Source organism: Cebus imitator, unplaced genomic scaffold, assembly GCF_001604975.1.
Source record: "Cebus imitator isolate Cc_AM_T3 unplaced genomic scaffold, Cebus_imitator-1.0 Scaffold318, whole genome shotgun sequence".
NCBI classification, from domain to species: Eukaryota; Metazoa; Chordata; class Mammalia; order Primates; family Cebidae; genus Cebus; species Cebus imitator.
Window position 1 is genome coordinate 504,353 of NW_016107633.1, and position 17,340 is coordinate 521,692.

Sequence of the window (17,340 nt, forward strand, 5' to 3'; positions counted from 1 at the left end):
ATGAATTTTCCATTTGTTATAGTGCTATATAAAATAAACTTCATTGTTTTTAAAAAGCTAATCCTGGGTTGGGCATGGTGGCACACACCTGTGATCCTAAGCACTTTGGGAGGTCAAGTCGGGTGAACTGCTTGAGCCCAGGGGTTTGAGACCAGCCTGGGAAACATGGCGAAACCCGTCTCTGCAAAAAATACAAAAATTAGCTGGATGTATCGGTGAGCGTCTTGTAGTCCCAGCGACTCAGGAGGCTGAGGCAGGAGGATAGATTGAGCCCAGGCCGCTGAGGCTGCAGTGAGCTATGATCGCGCCGCTGTACTCCAGCCTGGGTGACAGAGTAAGACCCTGTCTCAAATAATAAAAACAAAGAAGTGATTCCTTTCAAGGAAAAAATTAGGTAAGTAGCAGTGTGAGGTATATTTGAATAAAGCAAAAATTGTGACAGTAGTACTCTAAAGCACCAAGATGGGCAAACCCTGTTTCAGGGTCCCTCGTGCTCCGTGTAAGTTTCCCCACCAGAGAGTGAGTAAATTTGTTTGACTCATCGCTGCTGTTCATCCTGACATTTGTGAAAGGCTCTCCAAGTTTTCTGGGGTGAATGAATGAAGGAATGATTATGAGGCACTCTTAGGTTGCAGGAGACTGCAAAAGGTGGATTGTCTCACTTGTCTGTTTTCCACACACCTACCCTTCCCTAAAGTTAGGGGGAGCCCACTGGGTGAGCACCTGTCCCAGAATCTGGTGCTCCATGCAGAAGATCCTCCTTGGGTCCCTGCTGCCCCAGCAACCTGGGCTGTCGGGCGAGGCTGGGGCCAGAAGTCAGGCAAAGGAATGTGCACTACTCCTGGTCAGCTGCCAAGGAGATATCTGGAAGGAGGTGGTTACTATGGCAACTGGGGCATCTTGGGAGGTGAAGAGAGGTGATAGGTCCCAGCACCTCAGGCTGGGTGGGGTCCCTGTGGGGTCCTGTGTGAGATGCAGGTTTCAATCTCCATCCCCTCTGCTCCTTTTGCACCTCCTGCTATTGCCCCTGTAGGACTGGCTTCTGGCCAAGCTGAGGGTCCATTTCAGGCATAGGGACCCGGCCCCACCTGTGCTCCTGCATCCCTCTCTGTTCACCCCTAATTCTCCCTCCTGTTCTCTGGCAGGGTGGAGGGAGACAATCTCCCCTCTTCCCCCCTCACTCCCCAACAATTCATTAATTAGTTTCCTTAAGCAGTTTGTAATGCACAACATGCTTTTCCTCCCCCGGGATTTCCCTGAGACCTGCGGTCCCCTCTCATGCTGTGACTGGGAAAGGGGGAGGCAGAGGAGGTGGGGTTGAGGAGTCTGTCCTCCCACCTCTGCCCGTCTGCTGCCATCGATCCTGCTAACCACCACCTCTGCGAAAAGAAGCCCTGGGCTCCTGCCAGGCCTGCTGCCTCAGCCCTGCCCCCTCTCCCTAGGGTGGCTTCCAGCCTCTGCAGCCCCCCCCACCCCCCGCCCTGCTTCAGATTCTGCAGATATGGCTCAGTGCAGCAGCCCCCGCCTGCTGGGAAGCGCAGAAGGGAGGGAGCCATAGGTGGGATTGGGGTTCCCTTCACTGCCAGGGGCTTCTCAGCACCATCGATCCACCCCCTGGCCCTGCCCTCAGGGCTACAGACCCTGGCTGGGCACCCGCTGTCTCTTGAAGCAGTCTGTGCCTTGCTCCTCTGCAGAAGCAAGCTGAGCAATGGGGGTTATTAGGGGTAGACGGTGGAAGGGGGTGTTTAAGCGGGTGCATAACTGGGTTAATGGGTGTGGAATGGAAGTCAGTTTGCGGCTGGATGGGGGCAGTAGGTGCAGCTATGTGCACACCAAGTGCACCTCTGGGATTGGAACCCACCCCTGCTGTGGGCTGGGAAGGAAGGTCCCATCACCCATTTCCATCCATGGGGGTTCACTGCAGTGGTTTGGGCCCCACCCCACACTGACTGCTCCCTTCTTCTCTTTCTATTGCCCTCTCTCCCCATGGGTCCATCTCTCTGCTTGTCTCTCCACAGCGGTCTCAATCCCACTATCTCCCAGCCTCTCATTTTCTCTCTGCGTCTCTGTCTACTGCTCTCTGCCTTTCCCCTCCACTGAGAATCTCTCTGAGTCCCTCTATTTTTCTTCCTGGGTCTTTGTGTCTGTGACTCTGGATCTTCTGCCTTTCGTGGTCTCTGTCTCTTCCAGGTTCTCTCTGTCTCTTGAATATCCCTTCTCTGTCTCTTCTCTCAGTTCTCACTCCTTTCCTCTGAACCTGGCTCTTTCAGGAAACATATACCCCAGGAGACAGCACTGGAAAGAAGAGGAACATGGACCTCCTCCCCTTCCCTTGCCCACCCAGGGACCCTGAAATCTTCCAGAGCGTCTCTGGCCGCAGACCCACCCGCTCCCACCTTGCAAGCCCATCTCTTCCCGTCTGCTACCACCACAGTGCCGGACCAGCCACCCGGTTGCCATAGCGACCTGTCCGAGCATCCCTTCTCCCAGGACTGCCAATCTCCAACCGCAGGTCTGGCACAGGTCGCCCGCCGGGGAGAGGGTGTCCCAGAGACCCAGAGGGGCGAGCAGGGGGGTGCAGTACAGGGGCCTCCACCGGCAGGAGGAGCGGACCTCTCCCTCCCCACTCCCCTGCCTTACCATTGCTGGAATCTCCCAACACCCTCTCTCCTAGGCTTTCAGATCCCAGAGCCCCCCTACAACCCCCTCCCCAGACGACGCTCACCCTTTGTGGGGGTCTGGGTCGGGGTCGCCATGCTCGGACGGAGCAGGGGGCTTCTGGATGCTTTGGCGGCGAAGGCGCGCTGCAGCAGCTGGAAGCAGGACAGACCGATGTGGAGGGGAGCTGGGGGGAGCCCTGGCGTGGGGGGTGCCTGTAGCCAATGGGGGCCCGGGGAGCCCGCCCCCGTGCAGGCCACCCCCGCCCCCGCCCCCGCCCACCACTGTCGTCCCCGCCCCTTCCTCTAGGGTGGGGCGCCCCCTGCTGGGGTCCAGGAGCTCTGGGCTTTCGCGCTGAGGGACGGAGACCGACTAAACGCTGTCGAGAGGAATACACGTTTTATTGGAAATCTGGGAGGCAGGGGGAGTCTGCGGGGGCAGGGCTGGGGAAGGGGCGGCGGAGGGGGCGGTGGGCGCGCAGGTGGAGCGTGGGAGACGTCAGGTGCCAGGGGAGTCCTGTGGGGGTGAAAAGGGTGAGAGGCGAGGGGGTACGTCCAGCCCCACCCCTCGCTTCCCTCCCACCCTGGCACTTGGCCCCCTCCCTGTCCCGCCCTTCCTCCCTCCTTCCCTCCTCCCGCCGTGTCAGAGCTGCAGCACCTGGCTGGGTTCCATTGTGCCAGGTGTTTCTACCGCCTGCGAGTGGACAGACCTGGGGGGAACACGGAGGTCGGGGGGCAGTTAGGAGGGGGATCCTCAGCTCTCGGGCAGGAGGGGCCCACGGCGGGGCAACTCCCTGCCCTCCGCTTTCAGATCCAGTCCCTCCCTCTATGCAACCCGAGAGGGCCAGGAAAGGGGTCCTTGGAACCAGCCCCCTCCCCCCAAAACCCGCAGTCTCCCCAAACTCACGGCGGATGGAGCTGCGGAAAGTTCCCTCCTCTTCGTCGGGTTCCCCAGTCCTGGTAAGACAGAAGCAGAGAGATTTTGGGATGGAAAGGGGGAGAGGTTGCCCTTCTAGGAACCACCCCCCAAGTACAAGCCTCCTGTCTCAGACTGGTGTAAGGAGGCCCACATATGGACGAGAAGCAGGCTCGGGGTCCGCCAGAAGTGAGGAGCACCCAGGAGCAGCTTAAGTGCCTGGCAGGAGGCTTCCAAGCCGGTTAACAGTGAGTACCTCCGCGGATTTGGAGGCGGGGATACGAAGTTGTAGGGGAGGGATGGTCAAGGGGATTTGGCAGACTGCCACGTGATGGCCTGGGCTGGAAACCCAGAACCCATCTTCCACTTGAGTGATCTCGAGAAAAGTGACTTTACCTCCCTGTGCCTCAGTTTCCTTATCTGTAAAATGGAGTTAATAACCGCACTTCCCTCCAAGAGGAAGTGAAACCGTATCTGACACGTGGTACAACACCCAATAAATATTGGCTACTACTTATGATAATATCTATAATTGTCTAACATATTCAAACATTGTCCATGCTTTAACATTTTATTTGAAGATGAATCAAAGAGCTAGGAACAGGACTCCAAGCTAAACTGAGCCGCATGTCAGATGATCTCATTTCACCGCCGTTCCTTCTTTCCTGCACTTGGTGTTATCACGATTTGTGATTTTTGTATCTGTGGGCTGTTGGAACCCATGGCCACCGCCTCCACTAGCCTGGGAGCTCGGCCAGGAAGGGCGGGAGGTTTTTTCCTCGCTTGGGCCCATGGCCTGGCTTGGGCTAGGGCACATAGTAGGTGCTTAAAACATAGTCTCTGATGGGGATCGGGCTGCAGGTCAGGGGGACTTCCCGCCTCACCCGCCGGGCCCTCCAGAGCGGGAGGGGACTAGGGATGGCCGGGAGGAGCGTCTTACCTCTGCTGCTGGTTGAACTTGCACCGGCATCTTCTGCCTGTGGGCGTGGAGGTAGGAGAGGCTGAGGCTCCCTTCCGGCGGGCGCCACGCGGCGCTGTTGCTCCAGCTAGGCTTCGCGAGGGGCGGGGCTTCGGCAACGGGGCGGGGCTAGAGGCGGGACCGGGGTCCGGGGCCAGGGAGCCGAGGTGGGGTAGGCGGGGCAAGGCCGGGGAGGGGCTGGAGCGGGGAGAGGCGGGGCCAGGGCGGGCCCGGGGAGCCGGGCGGGGAGAGGCGGGGCCAGGGACAGCGCGGGTAGAGGGCGGGGCCGGGAGCTAGGACACTCACTGAGCACGATGAGGATACCCAGGATGAAGAGGATCCCGGCGATGATGAGGCCTCCGATCCGCAGGGACCGGTAGTCTGTGGGCGGCAGAGCAGGGAAGGTGAGGGCAGGGAGGACAGGAGGGAGAATAGGAGAGGGGCACAATGGAGAGGAGGGGACAAGGAGAGAGGGTCAGCAGGAAGGAGGGGAGAAATAAGATCAATTAAGGGGGAGCAGACAAGGGAGGAGGAAAGTGGGGGACGAGGGAGAGGAGAGGGGTGTATAGGATGTATAGGAAAAGGAGGGGGTAGGGAGGAGGGGAACAGAGCGGGAGAGAAGATGGGAAGAAGCAGAGGACGGGCCACGGGATGCTGTTAGGGACCCAGGCAAAAGGAAGAGAACAGGGAGGCGGCTCACGTAGCGACACAGAGAGACACAGACAGGGGGAGATGTAGATAGAATCAGAGACGAAGTACAAGACAGAGGAAAGGAGAAGGACAGAGATATCAACACTGGGACTCTGGCAGAGGGAGACAAGGAATTGAAGGACCAGCAAAGCCAGGCTCTACCCCGAGACTCTCAAAGATAGACCCCTCTCACCGTAGGTGAACGGGTCGTGTTCCTTTGGACTTTCTGGAAAGAGAGAGAAATCAGGGGTTGAATGCTTCCTGGGGTCCTGCACAGGGAGGGGCATAAGGAGACCATTTGGGTGCTCTGCCTTGCTGGGCTGAGAGTATGAGGGTGTCTAGGCAGGCTGTCCACCCTCTCTGGGCTGCCCTGGCAGTTCCAGCTGCCCTCTCTGCACTGTTCCGGATGGGGCAGGGGGCACCTAACTGCCCCAGCTCCCTGACTCATGGCAGGCTGTCTGTGACCCAGTTAGCCCACCAGGGATTCAGCCCCATCCCACCCAACATTTACCTGATCTGGGGCTTCCTCTCCCCTCCCGCAAATCACAACCTGTGACGGAAACCCATGTGGATACCCCCAAACTTCTTGGTACCCAGCTAACTCAGTCTAGGTTGGGGTCTCCAACTTGGTTCTTTCTTGGGGTTTGGTCCCCGCTGCCACCCCTGGGGCTGAGGTGGGTGGCAGGCAGCCTCCCTTACACTTACCTGCTTTGGCCATGGTGAGGAGACCCACACAGAAAACCAAGATGTGGCCAAGAGACACCATTATCCTGGGGGAGACACCACCAGTCAGGCAGTGTGTGCCCTGGCTCCCCAACATAGGGCCTGAACCCAAGGGATGAAGTCAGAGACAGTCCAGGGACTGAATCAGAAGTGTTTGTTCTCTCGCTTGGTGGCTCCGAGGAACAGGGGTATCCCAAGCTTCATGGGGACACAGTGTCAACAAAACAACTTCCATGATGGGGATCACACAACAACACAATGTAGAGGGACAGGGGTGAGACACACAGTCCCCAGGGTCCTCCCTTGGGCCTCCACCTCCCGCAACAGGCCCCCGGTTCCCAGACCTACCCTGGCAGGGGGAGAGGAGGAGCCGGCTCACACAGACACAGAGCAGGAGACACCCAAGTCCCACCTGCTTACACACCCAGCCTCACTGCACCCCTCGAAATCCCAGCGCCCTGCCCTCGCCGCCCGCCCGCTCCCGGCCTAACCCTGGGTATAAATATCTCCCACTTCACCCTGGAGGAATTCCGCTCGCTCAAGCCACCATGGCAACAGTCAGACTTCCCCCACTCGGGGGGTCACGCACAGCCCTGCCGGGGTAAGGCCCGGCTGCCACATCGCCACAGGCTGCCCTTGTGGGAAAGGCCACCCCGTCTCCTCCCTGGGCAGCAAGGAGAAAAGGAAAAGACGGCCCCTCTGCCCGCCTCTGGGTGACATCTTTCACAATCGGATGTCAGGCAAGTGACATGAGGCCCAGGCAAGTGGGCCTGAGAGATAGAAGACACATGCCGGGGCAGGGCTGCACGCACAGACACACACACACACGCACACGCACACACACACACACTGGGGCCGGAATGGACATGAGACAACAACCTCTCCCCAAACTTCTGGTTGGAGCAGGACGTGGGGTGTAAACACCGTCAGTCTTCCAGTCCTCCTCCTCTGGGCCTCTGGTGCCCCCAAACAGTGACGCAACCAGCCCTGCACACGTGCGTGTCCAAACTCCACACCCTGCCAGGGTACATGCACACCAGCAGGGCAGGGAGGAGTTGCCCACACTCCCACCCTGCAGAACCCAATGCCCCAAACACACTCCCTCCCTCTTGGGTTGGCCTGCCTGGGAAGCCTCGGGCTGGCCACTCCTGCTCCCAAAATAGGCAGCCCAGCCAGGCCAGGGGTGAGGCCTGGAGGGGAGGAGTGGGGAACGCTCACCCCAATCAGGCTGTCCCCTGCTGAAAGGAGGCCCCCAAAAGTCCTGCTGTGCCCTGGGGGCTGAGCACTTTGGACCCCCTGGCCCAGAGCTGGACGCGCCGCCCCCAGCAGGCCCCCCTCCCAGCCCCACCCCACCCTTGCCCTCCCCAACCAGCAGCTGTAACTGGAGCTGGGGCTGGAGGGGGGCCAGGGGGCGGCCCCCAGCCCAGACCGCCCTGGCCTGCTAGGTTAACTCTCTCAGCTCAGATGGAGGAGCAGCCGGCAACCGGCAGGCGGGCTGGAGAGGCCAGGAGGATTGTGAAGGACAGGGTTGTGAACACACACACACACACACACACACACACACCCCTTTGAGAGCTTCTCGGCTGAGGTGGCTGCCCCCTGGGAATTGGGCCCAGCCAGGGCCTAAGGTCACCCAGCCTGACTGCCCAGGAGCCCACTGATCTCCGACCCCAGTGCTCCAACGGGTCCTTAACAGGTCTGTTTTAGAGGGCGGGAGGGAGGTTGTGTGTGTGTGTGTGTGTGTGTGTGTGTGTGTGTGTTCCTGCGTGCGTGCATGCTATCTGCTGCAGTGAGATCCCCAGCAATGCACACCACACACACACACACACACACACACAGACACACACAGAATCCCAAAGACCCAGATACACAGGTACAAAACCAGGCAAAACCACATATGTATGTACATCCACAGAGGCAGACACACACAGAATGACACACCAATAGAGAAACCCAAAGACCTGGACACAGCCAGCACCTCTTCTGCCAGTCACAAAATACCGAAACAAGCACATTTATGTCTACACAGACCCACGCACACTCATGCAGATGGATGGCCATGCAGAGACACTGTCAAACACACAGCCACGCCGCCATCCACACTCACAAAGTGACCTTAAAGATGCACCTCGCTATGGAAACCCACCCACAAATGGCCACACAGAAACACACAAATATGCGCACATTGCACGTAACTGCAGTCAAAGATACTAACATGCCTGGGTGCGGTGGCTCACACCTGTACTCCCAGCACTTTGGGAGGTCAAGGCAGGCGGATCACTTGAGGCCAGGAGTTTAACACCAGCCTGGCCAACCTGGCGAAAACTCATCTCTACTAAAAATATATATATACAAAAATTAGCCGGCCATGGTGGCATGTGCCTGTAATCACAGCTGCTCTGGAGGCTGAGACAGGAGAATCACTTGAGCCCAGGTGTCGGAGGTTGCAGTGAGCTGAGATCACACCATTGCACTCCAGCCTGGATGACAGAGCAAGACTCTGTCTCAAAAACTGAAGCAAAGGAACAACAACAAAAAAACCCCCAAAGGTGTAGACATGCAGCCAGCATGCCTACGCAGCCCCAAAGATAGCAGGCCGCAAGCTGTGTACACACAGGCAGATTTCCATAGACACAGACACACAGGCAGAAACACAGGACAACCTGCCGCTCTCACACATACCCACAAAAGCAGAAACACACACACTTGTTCACACCCTGTGCTTGGGTGAACGGGCACATGGCTGGCCACAGTGACAGACACGCGGGCTGACACATTTGTATGTTCACATGTTCCAAAACCACAGATATGTATTTGACCCCACGCTTTCCTTCCCCTGAGCTCTTGTCAGGGACAGCACACGTGGCGTCCCCATAGGCAGGCCAGGTTTATAGGTCCTGGTGACAGAGACCTGGAATCAGGCCTGGGCACTGCACTCCTGGTTAGGTGAACATGAGCAGCCCTGTGACCTGTGCCTCATTTTCTCATGCTCCAAAATGGAAAAATCACCAAGGTCACATGTGTAATCCTGGGCAGTGTTCAGAGGTCTCTGAACTTGACATTGTCTTATCATTAACTCCATTTTTTGTTTGTTTGCTTGAGACAGGGTCTTGCTGTTACCCAGGCTGAAGTGCAATGGCACGATTCTTAGCTCACTGTAGTCTCAAACTCCCTGGCTCAAGTGATTCTCCCACCTCAGCTTCCCGAGTAGCTGAGACTACAAGGGTTCCATACCGTGCCTGGCTAAGTTTTTTATTTTTTGTACAGTTGTGGTTTCACTATGTTGCCCAGGCTGGTCTTGAACTCGTGGCCCCAATCGATCCTCCCACTTCAGCCCGCCAAAACGCTGGGATTATAGATGTGAGCCACCATGCCCGGTCCATTATTATTGTCCTTGTCATCCTCCTCCTTGTGAACTGGAGTGAGGAGGCTGCTGGGCTGGGCATGCTATGAGAATGGGTTCAGACCCCTCTGTGTCCCTGGCACTCAGCTCTCCAACTTCACTTTCAGGGACCCTGTTTATCATACCCGATAGTCAGCAGAGGAAGCCAAGAGCTGAAAGGCATGGCTCAAACCACAAGCTGCTGGGGTCTGCTCCTCTAGGACCTGGATCCGGAGCCCACCCCAAAGCCTGCTGACCACTGTGGGATGCCCACCTGTGCTGAACCCCAAAAGGATGAGGTGCCTCCATCACCTGAGTCCTCTCCACAGCTGGGAAGTGGGTGCCACGATTGCCCCCATTTGACAGATGGGAAAACTGAGGCCGCACAGGACTGGGCCTGGAACCCAGATCTGTGTGACCTCCGAGCTAGTGCTGTTAAGACCCCTTATCCTCCAACAAGGCTTTGGACGTGGGCACCAGTGTCGAGCAAGGCTGCATTCCTCAATCACAGGGCGAGTCTTGTCCCCAGGTGATAGGTGGTACAGCCTAGGGGTTAGGTTTAGAGCTGATGAGAGCCAGGAAATAAATCACATAACTTCCCTGTGCCTCAGTTTCCACATCTGTAAAGCAGGGAGAGAGTACTGCCCATCTCACAGGATGGCTGTGAAGACTGAGTGAGTAGATTGCCACCTGGTTGCAGCTGAATAAACATTACTACTATTTCATGTTGGCTAACAAGTGTCATTGACTTATTTTTCTTATTTAATGGACAGAATCTATCCAAATGACTAAAAGCTTAGTCCAGATTAAAACAACCAATTATCCATCTATCCATCAACTCTGATCTCCAAAGAAAGAATGCAAAATAACCTGGAGCGGCCCTGGAGCCGATGCCTGGGTTTGAATCCTGGCTGTGCCCCCAGCTGGGTAGCCTCAAGTTCAGGTTCTTTGACCTCTGTCTCCACTTCCTCTTGCTTTATAGTGGTGATGGTAACAGCACCAACCTCAGAGGGCTGCGGCAAGATCAGAATGAGTTAATACGTGAGTTTTCAGGACAAGGCCAGGAGCAGAGTAGACACTGAAGAAGGGGTGGCGTGATCATCATCTTCACCATCATCATCATCTTCTTCATCATCATTGTCATCATCATTATCATGTCCTTGGGTTGGTGCCGCCCCCCAGTGGGTGTTGAGCACTCGAGGGTTAATTTCAGGGTAGGGGAGGGAGGCTGTGGGCTTGGGGCCGGGCAGAGGTCCTGCAGAATGTGACCACCAGAGGGAGCAGCTGGACCTGAACTGGCCCCACTGACAGCGCCCAACGCGCCCTCCTGGAGCCAGGGGAGGGGGCTGGCAGAGAGTGGCCAGGATGGGATGTCCCCAGCCCCCAGTGGCCTCTCCTCCCACCCAGCCCCGGTCTGCAGAGCCATCCGGTCCCCACCCCGGTGACATCCTCCTCAGTAGGGTCAAGTGGGGAATCTGGAGAGGGGGCTGGCGGGAGTGGCAGGGCGGCTCCAGCCCTTGATGGCCCCTCCCCCTCCTGTGGGACTGTCCAGTCCCTTCCCCAAGGCCGACCTTCCCATGGCCTCTGACCCCCTCCTCCTCCCCACCCTACTCTGCCGGGCGCACCGGGTGTCCAGAGAACCCCATTCCCAAACCTTCAGGGAGCAGGGACGTGGGAGGAGGCAAAAAAACTACAGGCAGGGAGCTGGAAGGGGGGTGGGGGGGGCAGGAGACAAGAAATCAAGACACCCAGCAGTTCACACACACACACACACACACACACACACACACTCACACACAGAGGCCAACAGACAGCTACCTAAAGCCTAAAAGACTGACAGCAACACAGAAAAAGACAGAACGAGAGACAAAGACAGAAATAGAAGCAGACGAACACGCAGATTCAGAAACATAGCGACAGAAAGCCAGGGAGAAAGAGAAAATTAGACACCAAGGAGATACGAACAGGGAGAGAGGCCAACTGAAAGAAAGACGGAGAAGAGGAGAGAGAAGCCAGGGCCCAGCGTGCCAGCAGGCGGATGGAGGGCGGCCTGGCGGAGGAGGAGACGTAGTGGCCTGGGCTGAGCTGGGTGGGCTGGGAGAAGCTGGTGCCTCAGCGAGGGGGTGGGGACATGGGAGGGGCAGGCATTCTGCTGCTGCTGCTGCTGGCTGGGGCAGGGGCGGTGGTGGCCTGGAAACCCCCAAAGGGAAAGTGTCCCCTGCGCTGCTCCTGCTCCAAAGACAGTGCCCTGTGTGAGGGCTCCCCGGACCTGCCCGTCAGCTTCTCTCCAACCCTGCTGTCACTGTGAGTGTCCGGCCCTCTGCATGCCTGAAAGTGGGGATGGAAGTCCTGGGACCCCAGAGGTTGGGATGTGGTGCCGAGTCCCCAGGGAAACGGGGGCCCATCAAGATCTTGGGAGATGGGCAGCAGAGGCTGTCGGGATGCCTTGCAGAGGGCTGCTCGCATCTGGGAGGAAGCAGAGGGAAGCCCCAGAGGGCAGGGACAGGATTTGAGGCCTGGGAGGAAGGTTGACTGCTGTCAGGGTCCTTGTCAAGCCAGGAAGGCAAATGCCTGCCTCCCCTGGCATGCAGGGCAGACACACCCAGGGTCAGGGTGGCACACTGGGGTCTCCCAAATGGCAGAAGCCTCTGGTTTGGGACTGGAGCATTGCTGTGGTATCCCCTTCACCTACCATGGCCCACGTCTCCAGCTCACTCGTCAGGACTGGAGTCACCCAGCTGAAGGCCGGCAGCTTCCTGAGAATTCCATCTCTGCACCTGCTGTGAGTGGGGCCTGGCTGGGCCGACAACCAGCTCAAGGGAGTGGACATTCGTGCGCATGTGTGGGAGTGTGGGCTCACACAGGTGTCAGGTGGGCATTCATGCATGTGTGTGGGGGTGTGCATACACGTGTGTGCAAGAGCATTTGTGTCCCTGCACATACTCACACCTACTGCCACGTGTGTGTGCCCATGCCTGTGTGGGCTGAGGGTGGAGGCCAGGGTTGAAATATCTGCAACAACTCTGGAAAAATTTCTTTCTTGCACCCCTGCCAGCCTCTTCACCTCCAACTCCTTCTCCGTGATTGAGGACGACGCGTTTGCAGGCCTGTCCCACCTGCAGTACCTGTGAGTGAGGCCAGGGGATGGAGGCAGGTGGGCCTGGGAGAAGGAGATGGGAGCTGTGGTCCTGAAGAGAAGGTGTCTGGACATCTGGTGGGAGGATGTTGATGAAAATGGCCAACCCAGTGGTGACGATGCTTTGGGTGATATTGATGAAGTTCTCAGGGCTGGTGTCAATGAGGCTTATCAGTGTTGATTATCACCTAACTTCTCTGCTTCAAGATCGACAAAGGGCCCGGATAACCAGATCCTGATTCTGGCTCTACGTGACTCATGGGAGCCCAGGGAGGGTGTAAAGAAGTCAGAGACAAGAAACATTTCAAGGGGCCGGGTGCGGTGGCTCATGCATGTGATCTCAGCACTTTGGGAGGCCGAGGCAGGTAGATCATCTGAGGTCGGGAATTCGAAACCAGCCTGACCAATGTGGAGAAACCCCATCTCTACTAAAAATACAAAAAATTAGCAGGGCGTGGTGGTGGGCACCTGTAATCCCAGCTACTCGGGAGGCTGAGGCAGGAGAATCGCTTAAACCCTGGAGGCGGAGGTTGTGGGGAGCCGAGATCGCGTCATTGCACTCCAACCTGGGCAACAAGAGCGAAACTCCGAAACATTTCAAATGAACAGGAAACAACTCTGAACTAGGTGGTGGTGGTGGTGGTGATACTATGGTGGTGTTCAGGGTGGTGCTGACAGTGATGCTGACGGTTGGGTAGTGGTGGTGATGGTGGTGGCGGTGGCAGTCACAGCATGACAATGCCTGCAGTGGTGTTGCCCATGGCATTGATGATAATGGCAGTGATGATGATGCTGTTGCTGCTGCTGATGTGGGGTTGGTGGCATTATTGATGATGATGGAGTAGGGATGATGTGGTAAGAATGGCAGCCCCAGTGACAATGATGCTATGGATGAAGTGGATGCAGGAGCCGCGGTGGCTCACTCGAGTTGTCCTGGTGCTTGAGGAGGCAAGGCTATGTGTTCGAGGCCAGGCTGGGCAACATAGGAACCTCTCATTCATTAAAAAAAAGAAAAAGAAGAAAAAATGGATGATGAAGTTCTTGGGGCTTGTGTCCCTGACAATTATGAATGTTGTGGCGGTTGGTGAGTACAGTATTGGTGTTGGTGTTGGTGATGGCTGTGGGTAGGATGCTGGGGGTGGTATTAGGACAGTGTCGTTGGCACTGGGTTGGCGATGATGGTGAAGGTGTTGGTATTTACAGAAACCGGCAGCAGTGGTACTGGCGGTGGGTGAACATGTGCATCTTGGGCACAGTGGAGGTGCTGCTGGTGTTGGCAGCGCTGGTGGTGCTCATGCGGATGTATGAGAGCACAGCAGTGGAGATGAGGGTGGGAGTCTTTCTGGTGTTGGGCATGAAGGTTGAGTTTTTGGTGAAGATGATCAGTGTTGGTGGGGTAGAGTTTGGTAGTGATGATATCGGTGTTGGTGTTGATGGGAGTGGGTGGTGACAGTCATATTGGTGACAATGATGCTAGTGTTGGTGATGACAGTGACAAGGTATGGTGTTGGGAATAATGGCAGTTATTGGTCCTGGGTTGATGATGGTGGTAGAGACATGGATGTGGGTGTTGGCACTGGTGATGGTCATTACGGATGATGCTGGAGGTAACGTGGTGATGTGGGTATTGGCACTGGTGATGGTCATTACGGATGATGCTGGAGGTAACGTGGTGATGTGGGTGCTGGCACTGGTGATGGTCATTACGGATGATGCTGGAGGTAACGTAGTGATGTGGGTGCTGGCACTGGTGATGGTGTTGGTGGTGGTGGTGGCAGGACAGTGTGCACAGTGAAGCTCGCAATGACTATAGGGCCAGTTTCATGGCTCCTAGAATTGATGGCTGGGACCTTGGCAAGGAGAGGTTTCTAAGATGCTTTCCCTAGGATTGTTCATGATATTGGAAGAGAATTCAGCACCTTCCAGTGGGCCTATGTCTTTCATGGTGTGCGTTCCCTGAAGCTCAGTGGGCCTCCCCATCACCCTAGCTTCCCTCCACAGCTTCATCGAGGACAATGAGATTGGCTCCATCTCTAAGAACGCCCTCAGAGGACTTCGCTCACTCACACACCTGTGCGTGCCTCCACCGCCCCAGCCCTCCATGACAGGCACCCACGCTCCACCACCCGGGGGACACGGGGTATCCTGGCGGCTGCTGACAGTGCCTTCTCTTCCTCTACCAGAAGCCTGGCCAATAACCATCTGGAGGCCCTCCCCAGATTCCTGTTCCGAGGCTTGGAGACCCTTACTCACGTGTGAGGCTCATGGGGGCTGGGAGTGTGGGGGGTTGGGGAATGTTTGTGTCGAGGGGGGCATCCATGTCCACTACTGGTTGGCATGCATGCATTTGGCTGAGGTGGTTCTTACGTATTTTTCTTACCATGATGGGGCACCATCTCTGGGGACACTTGCCTGGGGAGGGGGCAGGAGCGTGGCCCCCAGGGCGTGGAAGCAGGTTGCAGCCCCTCAGCGACCTCTTGCCCCAGGGACCTCCGCGGGAACCCGTTCCAGTGTGACTGCCGCATCCTCTGGCTCCTGCAGTGGATGCCCACCATGAACGCCAGCGTGGGGACCGGCGCCTGTGCGGGCCCCACCGCCCTGAGCCACATGCAGATCCACCACCTTGACCCCAAGACCTTCAAGTGCAGAGCCATAGGTGGGGGGCTTTCCCCATGGGGCGGGAGGCGGGGAGACCCAGGGAAATGGCTGCCTCACTCCCCACCCTGCCGATTCCTGCCGTGGGGAGACCCTGAGCAAGCAGGATCACCTTGCTGAGGCCCAGTTTTCTCATCTGTAAAGTGGGGGTAATAAACCCTGACATAGGAGTGCCGTGGGAATTCAAAGATAGGTCCTCGCCTGTTTGGCATTTGGCGCCGGGCCTAGGACAGAAGGCCCTTATATGTTCACCCTTGTTAACATAAAAACAACCACTTTAAAAATTCTTCGTTACGTGCCAAGCATTATTGTAAGAACTGCAGGTGCAAAGTCACCTCACTTACATTGACTCATCTTTTCTTTTTCTTTCTTTCTTTTCTTTTTGAGAGAGTGTTTCTTTCTTGTTGCCCAGGCTGGAGTGCAGTGGCATGATCTGGGCTCACCACAACCTCCGCCTCCTGGGTTCAAGCAATTCTCCTGCCTCAGCCTCCAAAGTAGCTGGGATTACAGGCATGTGCCACCACGCCTGGCTAATTTTGTATTTTTAGTAGAGACGGGGTTTCTCCATGTTGGTCAGGCTCGTCTTGAACTCCTTACCTCAGGTGATCCGTCTGCTTTGGGGGAGATTACAGGTGTGAGCCACCGCGCCTGGCTGACTCACCTTTTCTATAAATAGATTTTGGTGACTTTAGGCAGTGCAGAAAGCATGATGAGGCCAGCTCTGGGTCTCGCCCTCAAAGAGTTAAATGACCAGAGGAAGGCAGGCCCAGCAGGACAGCCCAGGACCATCTGGGCAGGATGGGGAGGCCCAGCCAGAGGGGTCAGGGCAGGGATGGCAGAAGCCATGGGAGCTGAGGGAGCCCAGAGTCAGGGCCAGGGCCACACAGAGCTGGGGGACAGAAAGGAGTTTAAGCCTGAAGGGTCTTTACACAGATGCTTTTCTTGTCTAAGAGTTGGGATCTCACTCTGTCACCCAGGCTGGAGTGCACTGGCGCCATCATAGCTCACTGTAGCCTCAAACTCCTGGGCTCAAGCGATCCTCCTGCCCCAACCTGCCAAATAGTGGGGACTACAGGCACATGCTACTGTGCTCGGCTAATTTTGTTTAAAAAACTTTTTTGTAGAGACAGGGTTTTGCTATGTTGCCAGGCTGGTCTTGAACTTCTGGCTTCAAGTGATCTTTCCACTTCAGCCTCCAAAAGTGCTGGGATAACAAGCATTCGCCACTGCACCTGGCCACAGATGCGATGAATACAATAACAACAATTGTTATTTTCTATAACAATATACGTATATAATTATTATCGACATATAATTATTATTATTCTAAGTGTAAGAAAGACATGTTTTTGGTCCGTGGGACACACAGAAGAAGGAGACTTAACTTAGGGAGTCCCTCTTCATTCAAGTTATCCAACAAACGTTCACTAACATTCACGCATGCCCAGCCCTGTGAGAAGTGAGGGTCACTGTGGTTGGGACCTGAGCCCTGGCCTTATGGGACTTACCGTCCTGGGAATTTGGGGAGACAGACATTTAAAAAACATAGTACAGGCTGGGCACAGTGGCTCATGCCTGTAATCCCAGCACTTTGGGAGACTGAGGTGGGCAGATCACCTGAGGTCAGGAGTTCGAGACCAGCCTGGCCAACATGGTGAAACCCTGTCTCTACTAAGAATACAAAAAGTAGCCGGGCACAATGGCGGGTGCCTGTAATCCCAGATACTCGGGAGGCTGAGGCAGGAGAATTGCTTGAACCCAGGAGGCACAGGTTGCAGTGAGCTGAGATCATGCCACTACACTCCAGCCTGGGCAACAAGAGTGAAACTCTGTCTCAAAAAAAAAAAAAAAAAAAAAATTGCACAGATAAATGTGTGCTATGCATTGTGATAACTACAGGGAATTATGAGACAAGGGAGGTTCCTATGACAGTCAGAGAAGGCTTCTCTGAAGTGGGGATGTTAGGTCTCAATGTGGCTAAGTGAGGAACAGAGAGAAGGGCTCTTCAGAGAGAAGGAACATCCTGGCGGGTGGCCCTGAGGCAGCATAGAGCTTGCCCTGTTTGAAGATCAAAAGAAGGCAGGTGTGGCTTAGGGGTGGTGAGTGAGGGACAGCTATGGATTTTGGAAACCACAGAGAGGAGAGCAGACTTTATTCTGGGCCATGGGAAGAATGGAGAGTTGGTTTTTTTTTTCATTTGTTTATTTGTTTTTTTTTTTTTTT

The 17,340-nt window shown here is 56.0% G+C and overlaps 3 protein-coding genes across 9 annotated transcripts in view; 1 reads left to right on the plus strand and 2 right to left on the minus strand.

Annotated features, from left to right (window-relative positions):
- The window catches only part of FXYD7 (FXYD domain containing ion transport regulator 7), a 12,261-nt gene extending 9,340 nt beyond the window's left edge, over window positions 1–2,921 (minus strand). For both annotated transcript variants that reach the window (XM_017504183.2, XM_017504182.2), the window contains exon 1: window positions 2,726–2,921. In XM_017504183.2, the coding sequence (XP_017359672.1) occupies window positions 2,726–2,756 (31 nt within the window). In that variant the 5' untranslated portion in view covers window positions 2,757–2,921. The remainder of the gene's footprint in view (window positions 1–2,725) is intronic.
- Window positions 2,922–3,040: 119 nt separating this feature from the next.
- FXYD1 (FXYD domain containing ion transport regulator 1) lies at window positions 3,041–7,254 on the minus strand. 5 transcript variants are annotated; one of them, XM_017504173.2, is made up of 8 exons: window positions 6,854–7,008; window positions 5,927–5,991; window positions 5,415–5,447; window positions 4,838–4,912; window positions 4,514–4,550; window positions 3,565–3,614; window positions 3,310–3,367; window positions 3,080–3,177 (listed from the first exon to the last, which is right to left on the minus strand). In XM_017504173.2, exons 2-7 carry the CDS (start codon window positions 5,985–5,987, stop codon window positions 3,345–3,347), a joined length of 279 nt encoding a protein of 92 aa, XP_017359662.1. In that variant the 5' UTR covers window positions 5,988–5,991; window positions 6,854–7,008; the 3' UTR covers window positions 3,080–3,177; window positions 3,310–3,344. The 5 variants fall into 5 exon arrangements, with proteins under 5 accessions (XP_037585780.1, XP_017359662.1, XP_017359663.1 ...); XM_017504174.2 differs by having other exon boundaries at window positions 6,824–7,008; XM_017504175.2 differs by lacking the exon at window positions 6,854–7,008 and adding an exon at window positions 6,293–6,723.
- The window catches only part of LGI4 (leucine rich repeat LGI family member 4), a 22,539-nt gene continuing 8,544 nt past the window's right edge, over window positions 3,346–17,340 (plus strand). Inside the window, exons 1-7 of one of the 2 annotated variants that reach the window (XM_037729850.1) lie at window positions 3,346–3,821; window positions 9,455–11,630; window positions 12,037–12,108; window positions 12,382–12,453; window positions 14,464–14,535; window positions 14,646–14,715; window positions 15,004–15,118. In XM_037729850.1, the coding sequence (XP_037585778.1) occupies window positions 11,458–11,630; window positions 12,037–12,108; window positions 12,382–12,453; window positions 14,464–14,535; window positions 14,646–14,715; window positions 15,004–15,118 (574 nt within the window). In that variant the 5' untranslated portion in view covers window positions 3,346–3,821; window positions 9,455–11,457. Of the gene's footprint in view, window positions 3,822–9,454; window positions 11,631–12,036; window positions 12,109–12,381; window positions 12,454–14,463; window positions 14,536–14,645; window positions 14,718–14,948; window positions 15,119–17,340 lie in introns of both variants that reach the window. The other variant, XM_017504156.2, reaches the window with a different exon arrangement.

Coding starts and splice junctions, on each gene's coding strand:
- FXYD1 (XM_037729852.1), bottom strand. CDS start 5,987: ATGGTGTCTCTTGGCCACATCTTGGTTTTCTGTGTGGGTCTCCTCACC. Junction 4,913..5,414: donor ACACGACCCGTTCACCTACG/GTGAGAGGGGTC, acceptor TGCCGCCCACAG/ACTACCGGTCCCTGCGGATC. Junction 4,551..4,837: donor GGGTATCCTCATCGTGCTCA/GTGAGTGTCCTA, acceptor CCACGCCCACAG/GCAGAAGATGCCGGTGCAAG.